Below are 19,631 nucleotides of genomic sequence, written 5' to 3'. Positions count from 1 at the left end.
TGATGCTGAAAAACTCCCAGCATTCCCTGGCCAACATAGGATTGTGCCCTAAATAGTTTAGTCATTGTAGGTTAGCCGTTTTCTGTGTGCTGCTCTGAAACCCATTTTGGGCTGAAGGTGCAGTTTATAAGTGAAATGAAATGAAATGAAATGAAACGAAACTCAGGAGCTGAAAAGGAAAGTCTCAGTAGCTTGCTTGAAGCTTAATTTGATCAGGGCAAAGTGACCTTCTGGGAGGAGGGATTTCCGTAGCCTCGAAAAGGCCCCCGTGTCATCTTTATATCCATTACCCTATTTTCCTTTCCTGCCCTAAGACTGCTTTGCTTATGGATATGGCTTCCTGGCGGACTTGCATTTTGGGTGGTGAGAAGGGTGCATGCGTCTGCTGTCGTCCCCCCAGGCTCCTGGCGGCCACGAGCTGAGTTGTGACTACTGGGAGCTCGTTGGCCTGGCTCCCGCTGGGGGAGCCGATAACCTGGTCAACGAAGAGTCGGACGTGGACGTGCAGCTGAACAACCGGCACATGATGATCCGAGGGGAGACCCTGAGCAGAATCCTCAAGGTGCGCTCTGCTGTCATGCAGTGCTTCAGGGATCACTTCTTTGACCGAGGCTACTACGAAGTAAGTCCCTCTGCTGATTCTGCTGATGTGAAAAGGTGCTCTGGTGCTCTCCAGAGCTGTTCTCATGATCCTGCAAAGAAATGCAGGCCCGAGTCTGTAACTTAGCCCATCTCAAAATGCTCCTCACATGCATTCCATGCCCAGGGCCAAAAGCATGGGGAGAAGGAAGAGGGGTCCAGAATTCCTGGGGGGCAGCTACCCTGAGTGCAAGCCCATTGTTGTGAAAAAACCCTGAGGCTGAACTGTAGGTGCATTTATGCCTGCTCATTTCCTCTGTCTGTTTGATACTGGTAACAGGTGGGTTGCCTTCCATATGTTCTGGCTTGCAACTCCCATCAGTTCTAGCTAGCATAGCCACACAGCGGTGGGGATGATGGGGGTTGTAGGCATGATATTTGGAGCACCACATCCCTGATCAGTGGAGTCTCCGATTCTTGTGAGATTTGTGGGAGCCAATCAGAAGCAACTTTCAAACAAAACCAGCAACATGTTGAAGCCTGAGCACCTAGCTTCTGTAGGAAACTCTGGAACTTCTAGCCTGAGTATCTTGCCTCTCTTTATTCCTTCAAGATTTACAAGTCCCAGAGTTCCTTAGTCCCTGCTGGATTTCTTGTAATTGCTAGGGAGAGGCAACCAAACATGACTGCAAAATGGGGAAACCAGGACCAAAATAACTGGGGGCAATGAGATCCCAGGAACAGCAAGAGCCAGTGCTGCTGTCCAGCTTTATTGACCACCCCCCCGCGAGCACAGAACAGCTACCCCCCCCCAAATCTTTCTGGACTTAAAGGCACATCTGGGAATTTCAGAAACTGTTGTGGGGACCACCACAAAATACATAATCAGTGGATTGCTGCTTTGGCATCCCTCTGTTTTGTCTAAGGATCTTAGGCCGTTTCTTATTCAGCAAATAATTTGGTTTTGTGTCTGCTGGACACTGCCAAGTCTTCCAAATAAGTGATGGTCTAATTTGGCTAATTGCTGGCAGTGCCATGCAGAATTAACCCGTTTTTTAATCACACATAATGGCAATGCTCAGTAGTTCTGGGAGGCAGATATTAAACAGATAAATCACGCCGAGGGCACCTTTATGGACTCTCTTGCAGGTCTCACCATATGCTCTGTTGGGGACCCTGGAGCAGAAGACATGACCCTTGGTCCCTCTTACAGGAGAGCATGCCTAAAACACAAAGAGGCAGCCCTTGGTGGCCTTCTGTGCAGCCTCTCTCAGATGCCCAACGGGCCCACCGCTGACGCCCCCCTTGCACTGGTGCGACCATGCTGGGAAAGGCTGCACATGAGGATGGGGGTGCAGCTTTCCCAGCACAATCACCCCCACCCCCAGCAGCCTTCTGAATTGCTGTTTTGTCAGGCTGCGCTGAACGTGATCTTGCCGTGATGGTGGGATGCTACCTCCATTCCCAGAGGCTGCCTGCCTGCATACCTTAGTGGCTGAGGAGCCGGGCAGGTGGGCAGGTCTTGCACCCATCCTACTGGAGGGATCCTGTGGGCAGCTGGTTTGCCACTGTGTGCATGGAGCGTTGGACTAGATGGACCTTGGGTCTGATCCAGCATAGTAAAGTTAATTCACATCCCTAGTGAGATCCAGTGTGATACAGTCATTAAGAACAAGGGACTGGGACTAGTCTAGTCCCGGCTAAGCCATGGAGCCAACTGGGTGAGGATAAAAGATGGAGTAGAAAACAGCTCAGACTCTGAGAATGACCTGCATGGAGGGGATTGGTTGATCCTGGAAAGACCAACAGCTCGGGCTCTGATAGCAAGATGGTTGTCGAAACAAACATTGCTCCAGCTGCAGTCATGCCTTTGTGTACCTGGCTGTGCTTGTGAGGGAAGAGCTTAGTTCAAGGGCAGCCGGGGGCCCAGTCAGCTGTGTAATGCACAGAGAAAGTAGAGAGGGAGATGTTTTTATCTGTCTATCATAAAACCCTGAATCCAGTGTCATCCCATGAAGCTGATTAGTGGGAGTCTAGGACAGATAAAAGGAACTCTGTAAGGACCTCACAAGGAGGAAGGTTAAGATCTCTTCTTGGAAGAAGGGGTGAACAGTCTGCTGATCAAATTCGCAGACGACACTAAAACTGGAGCAGTGGCCACAACTGAGGAGCAGGTAGTCCAGATCCAAAAGGATCTGGACAGACTATGGAAGTGGGCAGGAGACAACAGGATGGCGTTCAGTGTGGATAAGTGCAAGGTCTTGCACTTGGGGCGTAGGAATGGGTGTCATAAGTACAGGTGACAAGTGGCTGGAGAGCAGCACTTGTGAAAGGGACCTCGGGGTGCTGGTTGACCGCAGGCTAAACATGAGTCAGCAGTGTGATGTGGTGGTCAAGAGGGCGAATGCCACCCTTGGTTGCATAGCCAGAAGTGTGGCTTCTAGATCAAGAGAGGTATTACTACCACTCTACATGACTCTGGTGCGCCCACAAACTGGAGTATTGTGTTCAGTTTTGGGCCCCTCATTACAGAAAGGATATAGCCAGGTTAGATTCAGTGCAGCGTAGGGCCACAAGATTGGTGGCCGGTTTGCAGGGGATGCCGTATGAGGCGAGACTGAGGGAACTGGGTCTCTTCAGCCTGGAGAAGAGGAGACTCCAGGGGAACTGTTGGCGTCATACAGGTATGTGAGGGGATGTCACATGGAGATGGGAAGAGACCTGTTCTCCCCTGCAGAGGAAGGCAGGACGCGCTCCAACGAACAAAGCTCAGGGAACCCAGGTTCCATTTGGATGCCAGGAAGCACTTCCTGACAGTCAGGACCCCGAAGGTGTGGAATGGGCTTCCGCGAGAGGTCTTTGAAGCCCCATCGGTGAGGGTGTTCAAAGATAGGCTGGACATGCACATGGTGGGCATGTCGTGAGCAGAGCCGGCTGGTGCCAGAGGTCAGACTAGATGGCCCAGGAGGCCCCTTCTGACTTGCTCTGTTTTCTATGCTTCTTGCTGATGCTGGAGTGTAGGACACGGAATAAGGAATGCAAGTTGCGACAAGTCAGATTCAGGCTGGACATCAGGAAAAGCTTCCTCACTGTCAGAGCAATACGACAGTGGAACCAGCTGCCTGGAGAGGTGGTGGGCTCTCCCACACTAGAGACATTCAAAAAGAAACTGGACAGCTATCTGAGTGCTTTGGGTTCCTCACAAGAGGAAAAATGGCTTGACATACATAAATTGAATAATGAATAAATTTCAAAAGACAGGACAGGACAGGAAAGGTAGATGGAATAAAGGAACCCTTCAAAGGTAGACAGAACCTGAGACTGCAATGTAGTGATGTGGCTCTCCTTGTCTTCCAGGTCACCCCACCCACACTGGTTCAGACACAGGTAGAAGGGGGCTCCACTCTGTTCAAAATGGACTATTTTGGTGAAGAAGCCTACTTGACCCAGTCGTCGCAGCTGTACCTGGAGACCTGTATCCCGGCACTGGGAGACACCTTTTGCATTGCGCAGTCCTACCGCGCTGAACAGTCTCGGACACGCAGGCACCTGGCTGAGTAAGGGGCCATTCCTGAGATAGCCTATGTTGTGCCTTATTTCAGAGTGACTTTAAAGCCCCAGTCAACTGACAGTGCCGACGAGGAGAGTTGCAAAGAGTCCTGGTGGGCTCTTTCATAGCTATATGGGAAGTTTGTGCGCCTTTCCCCATTCCTCCAGTACCCCAGTGGCTGTTAACTTCAGGTCATCCTTCCCTGACCAGGTGCCCTCCAGATATTTAGGACATCAGCTCCCATAAGACCCAGACAGCTTAGCCATTGGTGACGGAATTCTAGAAATTCCAAAACATCTCAATGGCACCTGGTTGAGGAAGTCTGCTTCAGATTCTTAACTGCCCACCCTGCATTGGGGAACCATCTTTTAAATTGTGGTGAGCCAAGTCATCTACGGTTTGTCCTGCTTCAGATGTACCGCTTCGATAAGCTGTGGTTTCTGTTGACTCTGGAATAAGTTGTGTGCCTGGACACTGTCTCGTCGTCACCCTTTCCCTTGCTTAGCTTCAGGAGAAGCAGTCTTGGTTTCTTTGAGCCACTGTTTCCTGTGATATCCAAACCAGGAAGCTGGTTTAAGTGCTCACTCAAAACCAGGATCAGACTCTGGTTTCATATCCTGGTTTCCTCATTCAGACATCATTGGGGAACTGTGGTTTGAGAAGCCAAGATTGCAGAGGCGAGGAGCGAGGAAGGAGCAGGTGGGTGCATAGCTTGTTGCTGGTGACATCTGAACCAGGTCTTCCTATAGAGAGGGGATATAAAGTGTTGTAATAAATAAAAAGCAGGAGGAGAAGGGAAAGCCAAGGTGCCTTTTGTTCCAAATAGAAGACTAAATGAACTTTATTATTTATTAATGAATTAAAACAAGAATAATTAAATAGCCACAATGATATATAGCACCAACTTTACTTGAGAGAGAAGGGGAAGTGGGTTTTTTTGCCAAGAAGTGCAGATCGGCAGTCATCAAGCAGATGTCGGAAGTGCTGCTAATTATGGGTAATGTAGCAGAGGAAACTGAAACTATCAGAAGATGATAGCTTGCAGTTGGATGGTTAGTTCAAATCCACACGGCTCTGTATGCTTCATTTCCATGCCTCTTTGCCCATTGCACCTTTAGGTCACTTCCCACTTTGTCCACCACCTTGAATCATCCTCTTTCTTTTGGTCTGCCTCTTCAGTACTTCCATCTTACACCAAAGAAGCCATCTGGATCTTTAAAATTATCCAGTTTTTCAGAGCACATTTCCTCACTTGGCCCTTCTTGGCTTAATTCTCTTGTCTTTTCTTCCTCAAGGCTTATTCTGCAACTGATTATATTTCAGGCCCTGGAGGCACCTTGACTTTGGCTTCAACGCTTTGGCTGGCCTGCTTCCTTGGCTCTTTTCCCTCAGATGCCCCCCTGGCTACTCCTTTCCCTAGGACCTAAATGCTAGGGCATTCCTTCTGACCATTTTCCCTTCTTGTGAAAAAACTAGACCACAACTATGTGTATATTTCTCTTTCTCGCTGAAGCCAATAGAAGGTTTGTGGACCTTCTGTGTCATCACGCAAGCTGAGCTAATCCAAGTCTTTGCTGCTGCAAATCACAATGCCAGATAGACAGAGCACTGCTCTCACCTCCAGGTAGGATGTTCAGATTCAGGACCCTAGCAGAGCAGGAAAGCTGCTTTCGTATTTGGCCATTTTGCTCCCTTCATCCTCTCCCGTTCATCCTCTTTTAAGTTGTCCATATGCTGCGAAGGACTAGCTTTAAAACGTGTGAGGACAGGGCCCAATACAAAATTGTGTGGATTAGTAGATCCTCCAGATGTTTGCAAGGCTGTACAAGATGAAAAAGTTGCTTGGCTTGGTGCTTGGTGGTGTGGGCAGGTTCTCGACCTCTTTTATGCAGAAGGCATCAACTTTCTCCTACAGATACACACACATTGAAGCTGAGTGTCCTTTCATATCCTATGAAGACCTGTTGAACCGTTTGGAGGATCTTGTCTGTGATGTAGTGGACCGAGTCCTGAAATCACCTTTCTCGGAATTTCTGTATGAGCTCAACCCAGTAAGTGGCAGTGAAGAAAATTTAAAAGCTGTTCTCCGTTAGTTCAGGATCTTTGCTTTTGAAATCTTTGATGGCACTGTTTTGATTGACATTTTTGCCAAGTACAGTCATCAGCCCAGAATTCCTATGCTTGACAGAGGAGTCTAAGGGATGCACAAGGGCAGCCTTCAGGCAATCTGGTACCCTCCAGATGTTTTGAATGCCAGCATCCATCAGCCCCAGCTAGCGTGACAAGGGATCCTGGAAGCCGTAGCCCAAAGCATCTGCAGGAGGCAGCGGACTGGGTGAGAAGGGCTGTCTCAGCAGGCCACCCTTGGGTTTCTCCCTTCATCATCACTGCACTGTCATTGTGCAGGGTACTTTATAAAGGACAGGCCTCTGTCTCAAGGGTCCTACAGTCTAGAAAAAGACATCAGGAAGACAGTGAAGGGAGAGGGGCAGATGGCAAGAATACAGGTAAGATAAAATGAATTTTGAATGGAGAGAGGAGAGCCCATTTTATTCATTTATATGCTCTGATTTCCAGTCAGTGCAACCTGTTGCAGCTTCCAGATGGAGTGGGACAAGCCCATGTAGCTAAACAAACGAAGGATCTGATGTTGCTTTGGGAATCCCGTGGTCTTCTCAGGCATGTTTCTTCTCTAATTACAGAACTTTGAGCCTCCCAAGCGACCCTTCAGGCGAATGAACTATACAGATGCTCTTGTGTGGCTGAAGGAACACAATGTGAAGAAGGAGGACAACACCTATTATGAATTTGGAGATGTATGCTTATTTTGTTGTTCTTTCAAATCCACTTTTGCCTGTAACTTGGAGGGGAGGCATTTCTAGCTTTTTAAAACTCCATAAAAGCTGGGAAACTTGGTGGTTGGGGAAACAGATGGGACTAGGGGAGAGGGCATGGCCACCTTGGAAATTCCACAGGGCTCGATCTGACCCCTGGGTCTGGGTTCTGCTGTCCTGGATTAGTGAAGTGTACTTTTGTAGGGCTGCCTTTAAGACTGTTCAGAATATAGTTGATGGGAAATAGTAATGGAGAAGAGGCACCTCCCAAGTTATGGCAGCTCTGCTGCTTGTTGATCGGTTTCCAGGCACAATTCAGGGGGTTCTTCTTGACTTCAAGGCCCTAAATGGCTTATGACTAGGCTTCCTCGAGGTGTCACAAGCCAGAGATCCTCCTTGGAGCAGTCAAAGCCGCAGACCATTTTCCTTGCAAAATATTCTTTATTGCTTCCAAGTACAAATTAGCCAGAATAAATCTCTGAGCATGCACAGAGTGGTTTGTTGAACCCAATCTATGGTTTACCTCCAGGAATTCTCCTAATGAATATGCCTGTGCCCCATCCCTTTGGGAGGGGCTTTCTGAAGGCGAACCTGCCTCCTCTCCATGCATCAGTCATTTCATTGGGCCGTCTGCCTCTGCTGATGCCTCATCAAGGGGCCAAGAGCTGCCTGGTCTCCCTCTGAGAACCCCTCATTCCCAAAGTCCCGTCCCACCAGCTGCACATCTTGGTGATCTCCAGGAACTGCCTGCCCTGCTGAATAATCTGGCCTTGAGAGAAGCATGCCCCCTCCCCCCTTATTCTCAATATCTCATAGAATATTGGAAGGGGCCAAGGGCCATCACGTCCAACCCCTTGCTCGGTGCAAGTTAAACCTTCCCTCTCAGATGGCTGTCCCATCCTCCCCAGGCCCCTTTGATCTACTTCACCTTCCAATTCTGAACCTTCTGAACTGGAGCAGAGCTCTGTGAGAACGAGTGTCCAAAGCTGCCCTCCTCCTCTCTCCCAGCAAATGTTTTTTCATGCAGGTGTAGATACCCTTGGGGCGATGCTTCTCGCTTGCCTGCAAGAAGCAGCTTTTCAGTGCTGTTGCCTGGACTTTAGAACTCCTGACTCTTATGTGCAGGGTATGATGGAACCTGTAGTCCCAAAGAAGCTGGAGGCACCAGGTTGGAGAATGCTTCCATATGGGATAGATCCCTTCCAGACAATACACTGAGGCAGTGGAAGAGGCCCGTCTCCTGTCTAAACACAAGCAGTCTCGGTTCCATGGGAGCCAAGGCAAATGATGGGCCTTCTGCGACAAGGTTAACCAAGGGAATTTGAGCAGAGTGATTCTAGGCAGAAAGCGAGAGGCAGGGGCTGATGCTAACCAGCCCTGTTCTTAACCGTAGGATATTCCAGAGGCTCCAGAGAGACAGATGACGGATGCCATTAATGAGCCGATCTTGCTGTGTCGATTTCCTGCTGAGATAAAGTCCTTCTACATGCAGCGCTGCCCGGAGGATTCCCGCCTTACTGAATCTGTCAGTTCACATTTTCTGCATATGTTGCATGCAAAGTGGGTGGGGTGGGGAGTCAGCGGTCGGACTGCTCACTTCATGTTGTTCTTTTCCCACATCTCCCTCCATCCATCCAAAAGGCCGTACTTTTCCTACAGACTTTTACTATGTTAATGCAGCGCCATGAACATTGGAGTTGTCAGCCAGATAAGTGCAGCTTGTACACCAGTTAACCAACAGGATTGTCAAAAGATCCGAAAGTTTCTCTTCCTTTTTTTTTTTTTTTAAGGAAAAATAACAGAGTGGAGCACTGTTTTTCAAGAGTCATGTTACACATGCAAGAATATCACCCGCTTGCTGGCATTTGGCATTGGTTCCCACTGTTTGCAGAACAAGGCAACAAAATTTTGCACTGGGCTGCTTCAGACTATAGGTGGAGGGAATACCATGTTTCTGAATGCTCCCTGCATATAGTAATGTAGCACACCAGGGAGTGCGTTTCTGGGGCGTTAGTCTTCATCAGCTGGGTGCCTCATTCTACTGGGAGAGGTGCCCCATTGGGTATTACAGCCCGGGATCGTGTTGCGCTGTGCCCCATTGCCTTGAATTGGGTTGGAAGCATTGTTGCCTGATTTGCATTGTCCACACTGGGTAGAACTCAAGGCAAAAAGAGTTCAGGAACTGCCATTTTCAGCCTGCCCTGAACCACACTAAGATACTTTCTTTCAGGTTGACGTGTTGATGCCCAATGTCGGCGAGATTGTTGGAGGCTCGATGCGTATTTGGGACAGCAAAGAGCTGCTGGAAGGGTACAAGAGAGAGGGCATCGATTCCACGCCATATTATTGGTATACAGACCAGGTATGTACTGGTGTGCATCTGTGGTTTTGCTCAGGTGCACTGCAGGACCCACTAGTAGTCTGGTTTGAGATGATGGGAGCTGTAATCCAATGCATCTAGGGGGCACCTGGTTGGGGCAGGCTGGTAATATCAGCTGATACTTAAAATATGAAAACTTTTGCACGGTACCTTGCCTTTCCCTGGCTTAGGTTTCCTCAGCTCTTCCAGCCAGCTGGTTTAAAGGACAGCAGAGCGGTGGATTCGTAAGCTTTGCCTGTCAGCACCTTGTACAAGGCCCAGCTTGCTGCTCTTTAAAATGTCTTTGAAAGAAAAGCAGAGGGCCGTGCTTCTTGTGGGGTGAACTGCGTCACAGCTGCAGCAGACAACAGCAAGGGTTAAGGCTGTCCGCACTCCAGGGGTTCCTGCCAGGATCAGAGAGGCCACATCTACCAGCCCCGCTGCTGCCTCACCTTTTGGATTTGTGTTAGCTTTGCAGCTTTGGGCTCACGGCAGCAGCAGAAATAGGAACATGCCTCTGGCACGGGGATTCGCTACTCCTCCTCCAGCAGCCCTCGAGTGACCCAAATGGCCCAGCCGGGCGCATTGTCTATTGCACGCAGCTGGTTTTCATAGCAGCGTAGGCAGGACGCCTGCTTGGGAAGGAGCGATTGCCATTCCGATGGGTTTCCATTTCGCATTGCTGCTTCCTCACACGGAGCCCGCAGCGTGGCCTCGTCCGCAGCTTTGATAGCCTTGGGCAGATGCCTTCTTTTCTGTTCTTTCTTCTGCCCGCTCTAGTCGGCTGGTTGCAGAGCAGACGATGTTTTGGGGAAAGGGTTCTGCCCAAAAAAGAGCAAGCTGGCCAGTTCGGTGCCTGCAAGTCAGCATCTTTCATGGGCTGACAGCAACATCCAGGCTGGGGCACGGGGGCAAACTGCAGCACTGGTCACGAACAGGAAAGCAACACTGGAGGCATCGACTTGTCCCAGTGGCTTCTTGTGGTGCAAACATGGCTGGCTTTCCTTGGGTGAGGAAAGGACCGTCTTTTCCCGGAAAGTGGGCTGCCTCTCTTACCCCTGAAAGGGGTTATCCTGCATGGCTGATCCACATTCCGTTGTAAAGCTGGGCAGGTTTTGGCTGTAACCCTGAAGGGCTGGCACCTCGCAAAATGATACTTTCATTGTAGGACGTGGCTGGTGAAGGTTTTGCAGCCCAAGGGCCCTATTCCATCTCGGAGAAGCTCTTGATTGCCATATTCCAGGAGTGGGGCAAAGGGCAGACTGGGATGTGAGGCGGGCGAGGGGGGTTGAAATAGCACCTTATTTCAGCTCGAGACTGCTATGAACCAAAGCCTTAGGAGAGACAATTTTACTTTCGAGAATGGCAGTGGGAGGACGCCCGGCAAAAGCCAGGCAACGCTCCAGCGAGCACTTGTAGTGAAAAGGAGGTGCAGGTCTAGACTGGAATGTGAGGCAGGCTGAGTTGGCCCGTGGGCCTGAGGTTTTGCATCTCCACTGTAGTTCACCACTGACCACAGAGAAAGCTCTTCACTGTGCGGGGGGCTTCTTGGAGGCCTTCCTGAGGGAAGCAGAGGCTGTTACACAACTCTGCATCCTCCAGATCTGCTTCTGGTGGATGGCGGAGCAATTGGTCATGCCGAGCAGTCACTTCCCAGCTGTACTCCATGACAGCAAAATCCATGGGATCGGGTGCGTAACGATGCACTAGCCAGCAAAGATCTTTACGTAGCCTGTTCAGGCTAGCAGCCTACATTTCCTCTCTGGAGGAGGGAAGGCCCCCACCCACCCCCCATTCTGCACAGCCAGCATGGAAACGTAGGGCATTCATCTCTTACACTGAAAGTGAGCATCTACCAAGCAGGCTAATGGAGGTGGGATGGAGCGAACCGCCAAACCCCTGAATTTCTGTAGCAGCCATAGAGGAAGGGCCCTGTCCCACCTTTGTGGCTCCACAGAGACAGCAGCACAGGAGGCGTGGAGTGAACTTTCTTTCTGCCAGCCATTTTCTGATGGTGTCCAGGAGAATGTCAGCTTGCCAGATGTTCCCGCAGATCAAAAAGCTTGCAAAACCCCGGCTTACAGAATGTGATCCTTTAATCTGTTGAGCATTTGTACGACTACTGTTTTCCTTCCTTGTTTGCCTTAACAGCGTAAATATGGCACCTGCCCTCATGGTGGATACGGCTTGGGTTTAGAAAGATTCCTCACCTGGATTCTGAACAGGCACCATATCCGGGATGTGTGCCTCTATCCACGCTTTGTCCAGCGCTGCAAACCGTAATCCAGATCTCCAAGTGGACAAAGTCCAGCCAAATTAGAGCAGAATCCTTCTCTTATTCTCAAAGAGCATATTTCCTCATCCTGCATCTACCTGCAAACAAAATCAAATGTTAAAATCTATTTTTCATATGCAAGTGTAATCGCTTTGAATTTCAGTTTAAACGGCAGTCCCCTGATTTCAGAAACTTCGCTTTCCCTTGGTCAGCCCCTTTCTACCTTCATCGTTTACGTTGATGGATATTGACTTGCTGCTATTACTGCAGTATGCAATGGTTAAGAGGTCATTTTTGACACAGGTCCATAAAATAATTGGGGAACATGATAACTTCCAAAAGGAGCTGAATTTGGGGATTGGCATTGGCATTTGTGGAAAGAACTACTAAAAGGGGTTATTAACCAGGTAAGGTTTTTTTATTATTTTGGCAAAACTCAAGTTCCTTAACAAGTGCAGGCACTATGAACTTGAATGATAAAAATAGCACAGTGTGAAGGAACAATCGATAGGATTTTTTTTTCTGGTTTGGGTTCTTAGACACGAATGGGCAAAAAGGGAATCTAATGAATATTTAAATCTGTCTTAAAGATGTATTAGCAAAATGTTCCCCTGAAGTTGCTATAACTCTGAGCTTTGGCACCCTAGATTTTTATTTTCAGTGCTGTGTGAAACTGCTGTAAGATTAAAAGATGTGTCCGTTAGTTAAAGATAGAAAAAAAAAAAACCATTTGTGACACACTTACTTGGGATCATTCATCTTATGTAAGGGGCAGCCGTATCTGAGATAATAGTGAAAATCAACCTTAAGCCATAGAACTCGTTCGGAGGGGGTTGTATTGCTATCTGCCAGTGTATTTGCACTGGATATAGATCTTAAAATTTGTACTCTTTGATCACTTGACTTCTTGCATGTCTATGGTCCAGGCCCCAAGTTCTTTCAAAAGTTCTTTCTTAATGAGAAGCTTTCTATTCTCCTTGGTCATCTTGCTTTTCAACACAACTCCATGATTATTTTTTTAAATCAAACCAAACCTGAGGTAGCTTCTCCACAAAGGATCCTGGGAATTGCGGTCACAATTCTTTGTTCCTTCTTGTTCACCCACTGAATTAGAATTTTCTGGGTTTTGTGGGAAAGGGAAGCTGGCTGAAATTTATGGGCACGTCTTTACTTATGTGTGGTCAGTACAGAACTAAGTTGGTGGACCTCTGTTGCTTTCTGCTTGTTGTTTCCCTAACGATACATGGCAAGTCTTGCTGAAAGTTGGTTTTCTGCCATCAGAATAGCTGACTGGAACAAGGTGCAAAAGCAACAAAAACATGGGATTTTCTGGATTCCTGCCTTGGGACTTGTGTCAGGGTGGCTTTCCCTTACCTGTACTTATTTATGTTTTAAATTTTTGGATTAATTGTCCTGCATGCCCCCATTTCAGATCTGGCAATCAATAAATTCATAACACTGGAGGAAAGAATGAATCATTTCTCATAATTGTATTGTGCATTTTCATTCCACTGGTTCTGCACATTTCTGCCAGTAAAGGATTTCCTGAATGATCTCTGTGCAGGCAAGGAAAGTGGCAAAATCGTAACGATGTTTCTTCTGTCTCCTGAGACTGCCTTGTCTTGATTCTTTAACTGGCCACATGGTAGGTTTCAGTGAACTGTGGGCTGTGAATTCTACAACACGGAGACAACTTAGTGGTCTCTAGATGGCGCAGAAGAGCTCTCTAGACTAACAATCAATCCTAGATAGTGGCACTTACCGGTAATGCCTCACTCAGTATTCCTGAGAAGCTCAGCTGTGGTAGTGGATCATGTATTTGTGTTGCTATCACCCCAGTGCCTGCTCTGAGGCATCTTCTGGGAACAGCTGTAAGTCTCATGGCAAGTAGGAACAAGACGACTCGGATGCTAATGTGCAAAGCTGCCTGCTTTTACAGTACTTGAAGTTCATTACTTCTGCATCCTCTGCCTTAATTGCATTAGGAGAATTTCCTTCCTGCAGGATGCGAAACTTGGGAATTACCGACCAAGTCAAATCTTGACTACCACCACACTGGCTTCCTAGGCAAGCAGCCCACAGGGGTGCATCGAATTGACCGGTTGAAGGCTTGGTAGGACACATGAGTATGGACATCTCAAGGTAGATCCACAGGTTAAAACTGAGAGCTGGTGTGGTGCCTAGAGTGTTGGACTGGCGACCTGGGAGATCTGGGTTCTAGTTGGCCGTGAAGCTCACTTTGGGACAGTCACTCTGCCTAACCTACCTCACAGGGTGTTTGTTGCAAGGATAAAATGAACTACCCTGTTTTCCCAAAAATAAGACCCAACCAGAAAATAAGCCCTAGCATGATTTTTCAGGATGCTCGTAATATAAGCCCTACCACCGACATAAGCCCCAGTTAAGATCGTCAGCCAGATCGCCACCATTTAGTACATCCGTTGCAACACAATTCAGAGTTTGGAGAGTTAAGACGATGTTCCAGAAGAAGATGACATGACTATATTTGAATAAATGTAGATATTTTTGTACATGAATAAATGCAGATTGTACATTAAAAATAAGACATCACCTGAAAACAAGCCCTAATGCGCCTTTTGGAGCAAAAATTAATATAAGACCAGGTCTTATTTTCGGGGAAACAGTATGTAAACTGCTTTGGGTTTCTCATGAGGAAAAAAGATGGGATAAAAATGCCATAACAACACCTGGGTAAGCCTCATTTTGTCCTGTGTCCCCATCTGCTGGAAGCAAGGCTTTTGTACTGCTTGGCCATCTTGCCTTTAATCCACCCAAGCAACCCAGGCTCTAAGCAAGGTTCCTTTTCGTTCCTCAGGACACGATTGTGCCACGTTCCGCCCCGCCTGGGCCTGCTCAAATGGTTCCTCCCCGTCCGCGGTCTTCTCTCTGCCCTTAAGCGTGGCCACCCAGCACATTGCTTTTTGCTTCGAACCCAGTGTGGACAGACATCTGTACCTCCAACTTCTGTCCAGGGCTCTGCTCACACCTCCATCTTGTTCCATCAAGAAAGATATGCTAAGGGCTTGCCGGACAAACATTTTCTTTCTGCAAACGTGGCAAAATAAGACGTTTTCGGCTATGCTCTCTATATTGTCAAGGAGCGCTGTAAAATCTGTCATGTGCCACCAGGCCTGTATATTCTGAGTTTGTGAACAAGGGCATTGGTCACAACTGGGAAACAACAGATTTTAATTATTATAATTAGAGCCCAAATAGGAAGAACACTATCTGACAACCCTGTGACTCTGCCTTACGTTCATAACATACATGACCAGGACACAAGACTTTCGGTGTTATACCATGAACAAGAAGGATTTCTATAACTGTTATGGCAAAAGGCCACAGATAGCCAGTTCAGCAGGAATTATTTTTGTTGTATTTTTATACTGCTAAATATTAAGGAAAAAATCCTAAGTGGTTTCCATAGAAGTGTTAATCACATTTGAAATCATACAGTCTGTCTACTCAGACTGAAACACATCCGTTGAGTGTCCAAAGAGGGCAGTTCATTCATGCAAAGCTGCAAAAGTGCACCATGTCCTGCTTCTAAGCAAGATCTCGGCCAGTGCAAATCAGCTGTTTATCTGTTTTACTGTGCCTGATGTGGAATTACACCTCGGGCCATGGCTGAAGCTTGGCAGTGTGTTTGTGTGCAGCTATATTATTTCCAAACTGCCCTGCTCAAAGGTAAGTGGAGTTAATGCAGTTCCTTTATTATAAAATCTCAGTATCTGTGTCACTGGCCACAGAAATAACAGCCCTTATGCCTTTTTCCCGGCTTTTCTTTAAGGATTATTGTATGGCATCTGAGCACAGGATGGTACGTTGGATGCAATAAAACCTTAGAGACTTGATCTCATAGATTAACCAATAAACTTCTCTGCCGCAGTGCTTCTTGAAATAAAAATGTTATTTTTGTTTAACAGTTCTTTGTTTCGCCTTGCACATTCAGAACGTTCCCCCCCCCAAAAAAAAACCCCTCACCCAAATCCTAAATTACCTGAATGGCAGTAATTCTTTCTGGAACACCAGTAAGAAAACAAAACTGGAAGGCTTAAAAGGTGTCTTCGGTAAACTTCACCATGGTACATAGTTTTATATTCCTTAATTGCTTCCCGGTCTGTCTGGATTGTATACCAGAGGGATTACTTGATTGCAACTCTAAATTTGGTGCTGGTGTGAAAGCTGGTTTTCCTAGCATTGCCTGCAAGTGATGAACACCACCCCAGAGCTGAATTCATACTGACAATGGTGTAGGTCATTTGAAACAGTTTGCTTTAGCTATTTTTAAAGTCATAGTCATGGGCCTCCATTTTTTGAAAGTCAGGGGCAGGGAAAAGGGAAGGCAAAAGAAGATGAACGCTAACCACTCCATCACCAGTTTGGCAAAGGCTGCTGTAACGGAAGTGGGCTCACTTCTTTAAAGAGAGCAGCTGGTTTTTTCATCTACCCATATTAGGAAACTGATAAATCAGGAAACAAAGAAACTTGCAGAACAGAAAAAAGGCATTTCTCAGAGAGTGGAGCAATGGCATTTTTCTGCATAAGTGGCACGGCCTAAGTTCTAACCCTTCTGCTTCAAAGTCTCTAAAAATACATGCATGCATGCCAGTTCTATGAATTCAGGTGCGCCAAAATGCAGAACATAGCAAAAAACACCAACTGATTCATGTCCTAATCCTAGCTATGATGCCATGTCTGATCTTTCACTTATCCTCTGATGTCAGCCAAAGCATTTGAGGCTCTCAACCTAAAAGCGGAAATGTAAACAACAGCTGAAGCCAGCTGAAAATAACTGGGTTCAAGAAAGAAGACAAAATGACTGGGATTTCTTTGGTACACTTATAACCTGCCTTTCCTCTATTGTTGGACCTTGAGGAGGGGTAGGTGGGGTTTCCCAGTGGACTCCTACCTGGGCACTGAGCCTCCTCAGATGTACAGGGGAACCCACAGGGCCAAAAGATCCTTTGCAAGGAGGAGTACATGTGCCTGCCCTGCTTTTCAGATCCAGTTAAGGACAAACTGCTTCCCGCTACACACATGGACCTCCATTCCTACCAAAAGTTCCTGTGTCATCCTTCAAAAGGACAGTCCTCCCATGTGCTAGTAGTGTTTCCAGGTTGGTAGGCAGAGCGCCCTGTTGGGGTACTGTATGCCCTGACCCACTATGATCCTGGCATGCACTCTTCCTTAATACCTGGGAAATTAAGCATGTTCTACTTACGGATTCTCTCCCGCAGTGTGACAGGACTAACACAGATCCTGAGGCCTGAAGCCTTTGCCCTCTGTGCCCTTGCAGAATCTGAGAAAAGCTGCCTGCCTGCAGGGCTGAGCTGATGGAAAGCTGTGATAAGTAGCAAGGTGAATAATGGAAAAGCAATTATTTTGTGGTTGTAACAGAACTTAAAATGTTACAGAGGTGTAACACTCTTGTATTATGCACAGAATCTAAAATGAATAATGCAAACAAGCTCTCTGTGTGTACATGTTTGTTGCTATATCGTTATTGTCCTGCATTTTTCAAATGAAATGCTTATTTAAAATGTGTGTATCTATCTATGAAGTAAGCAACTGGAATTGTAAGCTATATACATTGCCAGCTTCAGCAAAAACCTTGATCTTTTGAACTGGCTTCATGGCTGGTCCAACAGCACAAAACCTAACCACTTTGCCTGGATTTTTTAAAACCATAGAAACCTTAGGAACGCAGCACCCTTTGAAAAATACTATTTGAAAAGTAGCATATTCCTCATTTTCACTTCTTCACAGAGGAAGACACTGAACCCCAAGATGAATCACAGCCAACTCACAATTCTCTCTCTGCCTTTGCACTATCACAATTACACATTGCTGCTAGTCTTGTATACAAACATCTAAGAACATAAGAAAAGCCAGGCTGGATCAGACCCAAGGTCCATCTAGCCCAGCACTCCAGAAACATGATGGCAAACCAGCTGCTCACAGGATCCATCAAGCAGGATGGGTGCAAAACCTCCACCTGTCCAAGCTTACTCGGGCCGTCCACCTCTGGAAAAGGAGGTAGCACACAGCCAGCAAATGATTCATGAAGGCTTCCTCCTTCCTGAATCTGTCCAATCGCCCTTTAATGTCATCTGGATTGGCAATCATCACCACTTCCCACTTAACAATACTCTGTGTGAAGAAGTACTTCCTTTGATATGGTAATGACCTATAAAGCCCTAAATGGCTTGGGTCCTGGATACCTAAAGGAGCGCCTTCTTCCCTATGTGCCTGTTCGCCCCTTGAGATCTGACGCAAAGATGTTCTCTGGAAGCCCTCCTTGAAGGCGATTAGGAGGGAAGTTACCCAGAGCAGGGCCTTTTTGGCGGTGGTACCCCAACTCTGGAATTTACTCCCCAGGGAGGTTTGCCTGGCACTGTTGCTTTACTCCTTTCAGCATCAGGCAAAAACCTTTTTCTTTTCCCAACATTTTAATGTTTAATTGGTTTTATTCTGGGTTTAATTATTGAGGTTGGATGCAGTGCCTTGTTCTGTTTTATATTTTTCTTTTTCTTTTTCTTGTAAGCCATCCCGAGATGCTTGTTGTGGATGGCCTAGAAAAGCTTTTAACAAATAAATAAATATGCAGGTGGCACAGTGGTTTAAACTGCTGTGTTGCTGTGCTGGTTGATCAAAAGGTCGCCGGTTCGAATCTGCACAACGGGGTGAATTCCCGTTGCTCCGTCCCAGCTCCTGCCAACCTTGCAGTTTGAAAGCATGCAAGTGGATAAAAAGGTACCACTTCGGTGGGAAGGTAACAGTGTTCTGTGTACTTCGGTGTTTAGTCATGCCGGCAACATGATCACGGAGACTGTCTGCAGACAAACGCTGGCTCCCTCGGCTAGGAAACGGAGATGAGCATTGCCCCCTAGAGTCAGGCGTGACTGGACTTAACGTCAAGGGGAAACCTTTACCTTTACTTTATGTCCTCAACCTCATATCAATCCGCTTCCTTTTATCTGCCCTCTTTTCCTTGGCTAAACTGGCATCACTGCCTCTAAAATGTCACAGGTATATTTCATCAAGATTCCCAGCTATCAGGGGACCTTCTCTGGGTGAAATATCGTCTGTACACCAATTGCTGGGGAACATGGGTGACAAGGTGCACTCCAGTCCTATTTATGGGGTTTCCATGGCTGGCCTGTGTGAACACATTGCTGACTGGATGGGACACTTGGTCTGATCCAGCAGGGCTGCTCTTCGTCTGAACTGCTTATCAGCAACATACCCCACAACCGAATGCCAGGAGCCTAACAGTTTTTTTTTTCTTTGAGGAAGTCCCCTGATAAAAACCAAGCAGCAAACTTCTCTAGAAGTTGGATATCTGCACATTCTAAATGTCATGTGCTGAATTTATAAAAAGAGCCTTATAAAAAGAACAAGAATCTATTCAGTCTAGAATCCTGGCACCAAAAAGTGTGGAACCAGATTCTCCAGGAATCTTGCAAGTCTGACATAATTCGACAGACTTCCCCTCTTGGATCTCCCCAGCTTCTGAACACGGAAGTTTCATAGCTAATAATAGCCATTATTACACTATGGATTTTTCCTTTTAGAGGTGACCTAAGGCGAAATACACTTTGTGGTATTAGAAACGGGGGCAGGATTTTTTGTTTACATAATAAATACTGGGTGGGGGAAGGGCAATAGACTCACAGCATGAAGGGGGGGAAAGACCAAACTGATAAATGCTCCTCCTCCTCTGCACTCCCAAGTAGGCTCGGTGGCGGGGAACGCTCCCCTCGATGCTAAAGCAAGAGAAGCAACAACAATATTAAGCACTTTTGGAGAACTGTGTCCAATTTTGGGCACCACAAAGAGGAAGGACAGCACTGCAGGACACGGAATAATGAGTTCAAGTTAGAGCAGCACAGCTGTGGAATCAATGGCATTGGGAGCTGGTGGGCTTTCCCATACTGGAGACATTCAGGATGCAAGCGGAGAGCGACCTGAGAGCGATGCTTGACCTTGCAGTCCTGCACTGAGCCCGGG

General features: G+C 47.2%; 1 protein-coding gene across 1 annotated transcript in view; it reads left to right on the top strand.

Annotated features, from left to right (window-relative positions):
- Positions 1-13,072, top strand: part of NARS1 (asparaginyl-tRNA synthetase 1) — a 30,413-nt gene extending 17,341 nt beyond the window's left edge. Inside the window, exons 9-15 of the mRNA XM_044431310.1 lie at positions 401-622; positions 3,937-4,136; positions 6,045-6,180; positions 6,832-6,945; positions 8,357-8,488; positions 9,194-9,325; positions 11,474-13,072. Of these exons, the coding sequence (XP_044287245.1) occupies positions 401-622; positions 3,937-4,136; positions 6,045-6,180; positions 6,832-6,945; positions 8,357-8,488; positions 9,194-9,325; positions 11,474-11,605 (1,068 nt within the window). The 3' untranslated portion in view covers positions 11,606-13,072. The remainder of the gene's footprint in view (positions 1-400; positions 623-3,936; positions 4,137-6,044; positions 6,181-6,831; positions 6,946-8,356; positions 8,489-9,193; positions 9,326-11,473) is intronic.
- Positions 13,073-19,631: the final 6,559 nt, after the last annotated feature.

The sequence above is a fragment of the Varanus komodoensis genome, unplaced genomic scaffold (genome assembly GCF_004798865.1).
Source record: "Varanus komodoensis strain SLA01 unplaced genomic scaffold, ASM479886v1 scaffold22, whole genome shotgun sequence".
Taxonomy (NCBI): Eukaryota; Metazoa; Chordata; class Lepidosauria; order Squamata; family Varanidae; genus Varanus; species Varanus komodoensis.
The sequence above is the reverse complement of the archived record's forward strand: the minus strand, read 5'-3'. Positions and strand labels throughout refer to the sequence as shown.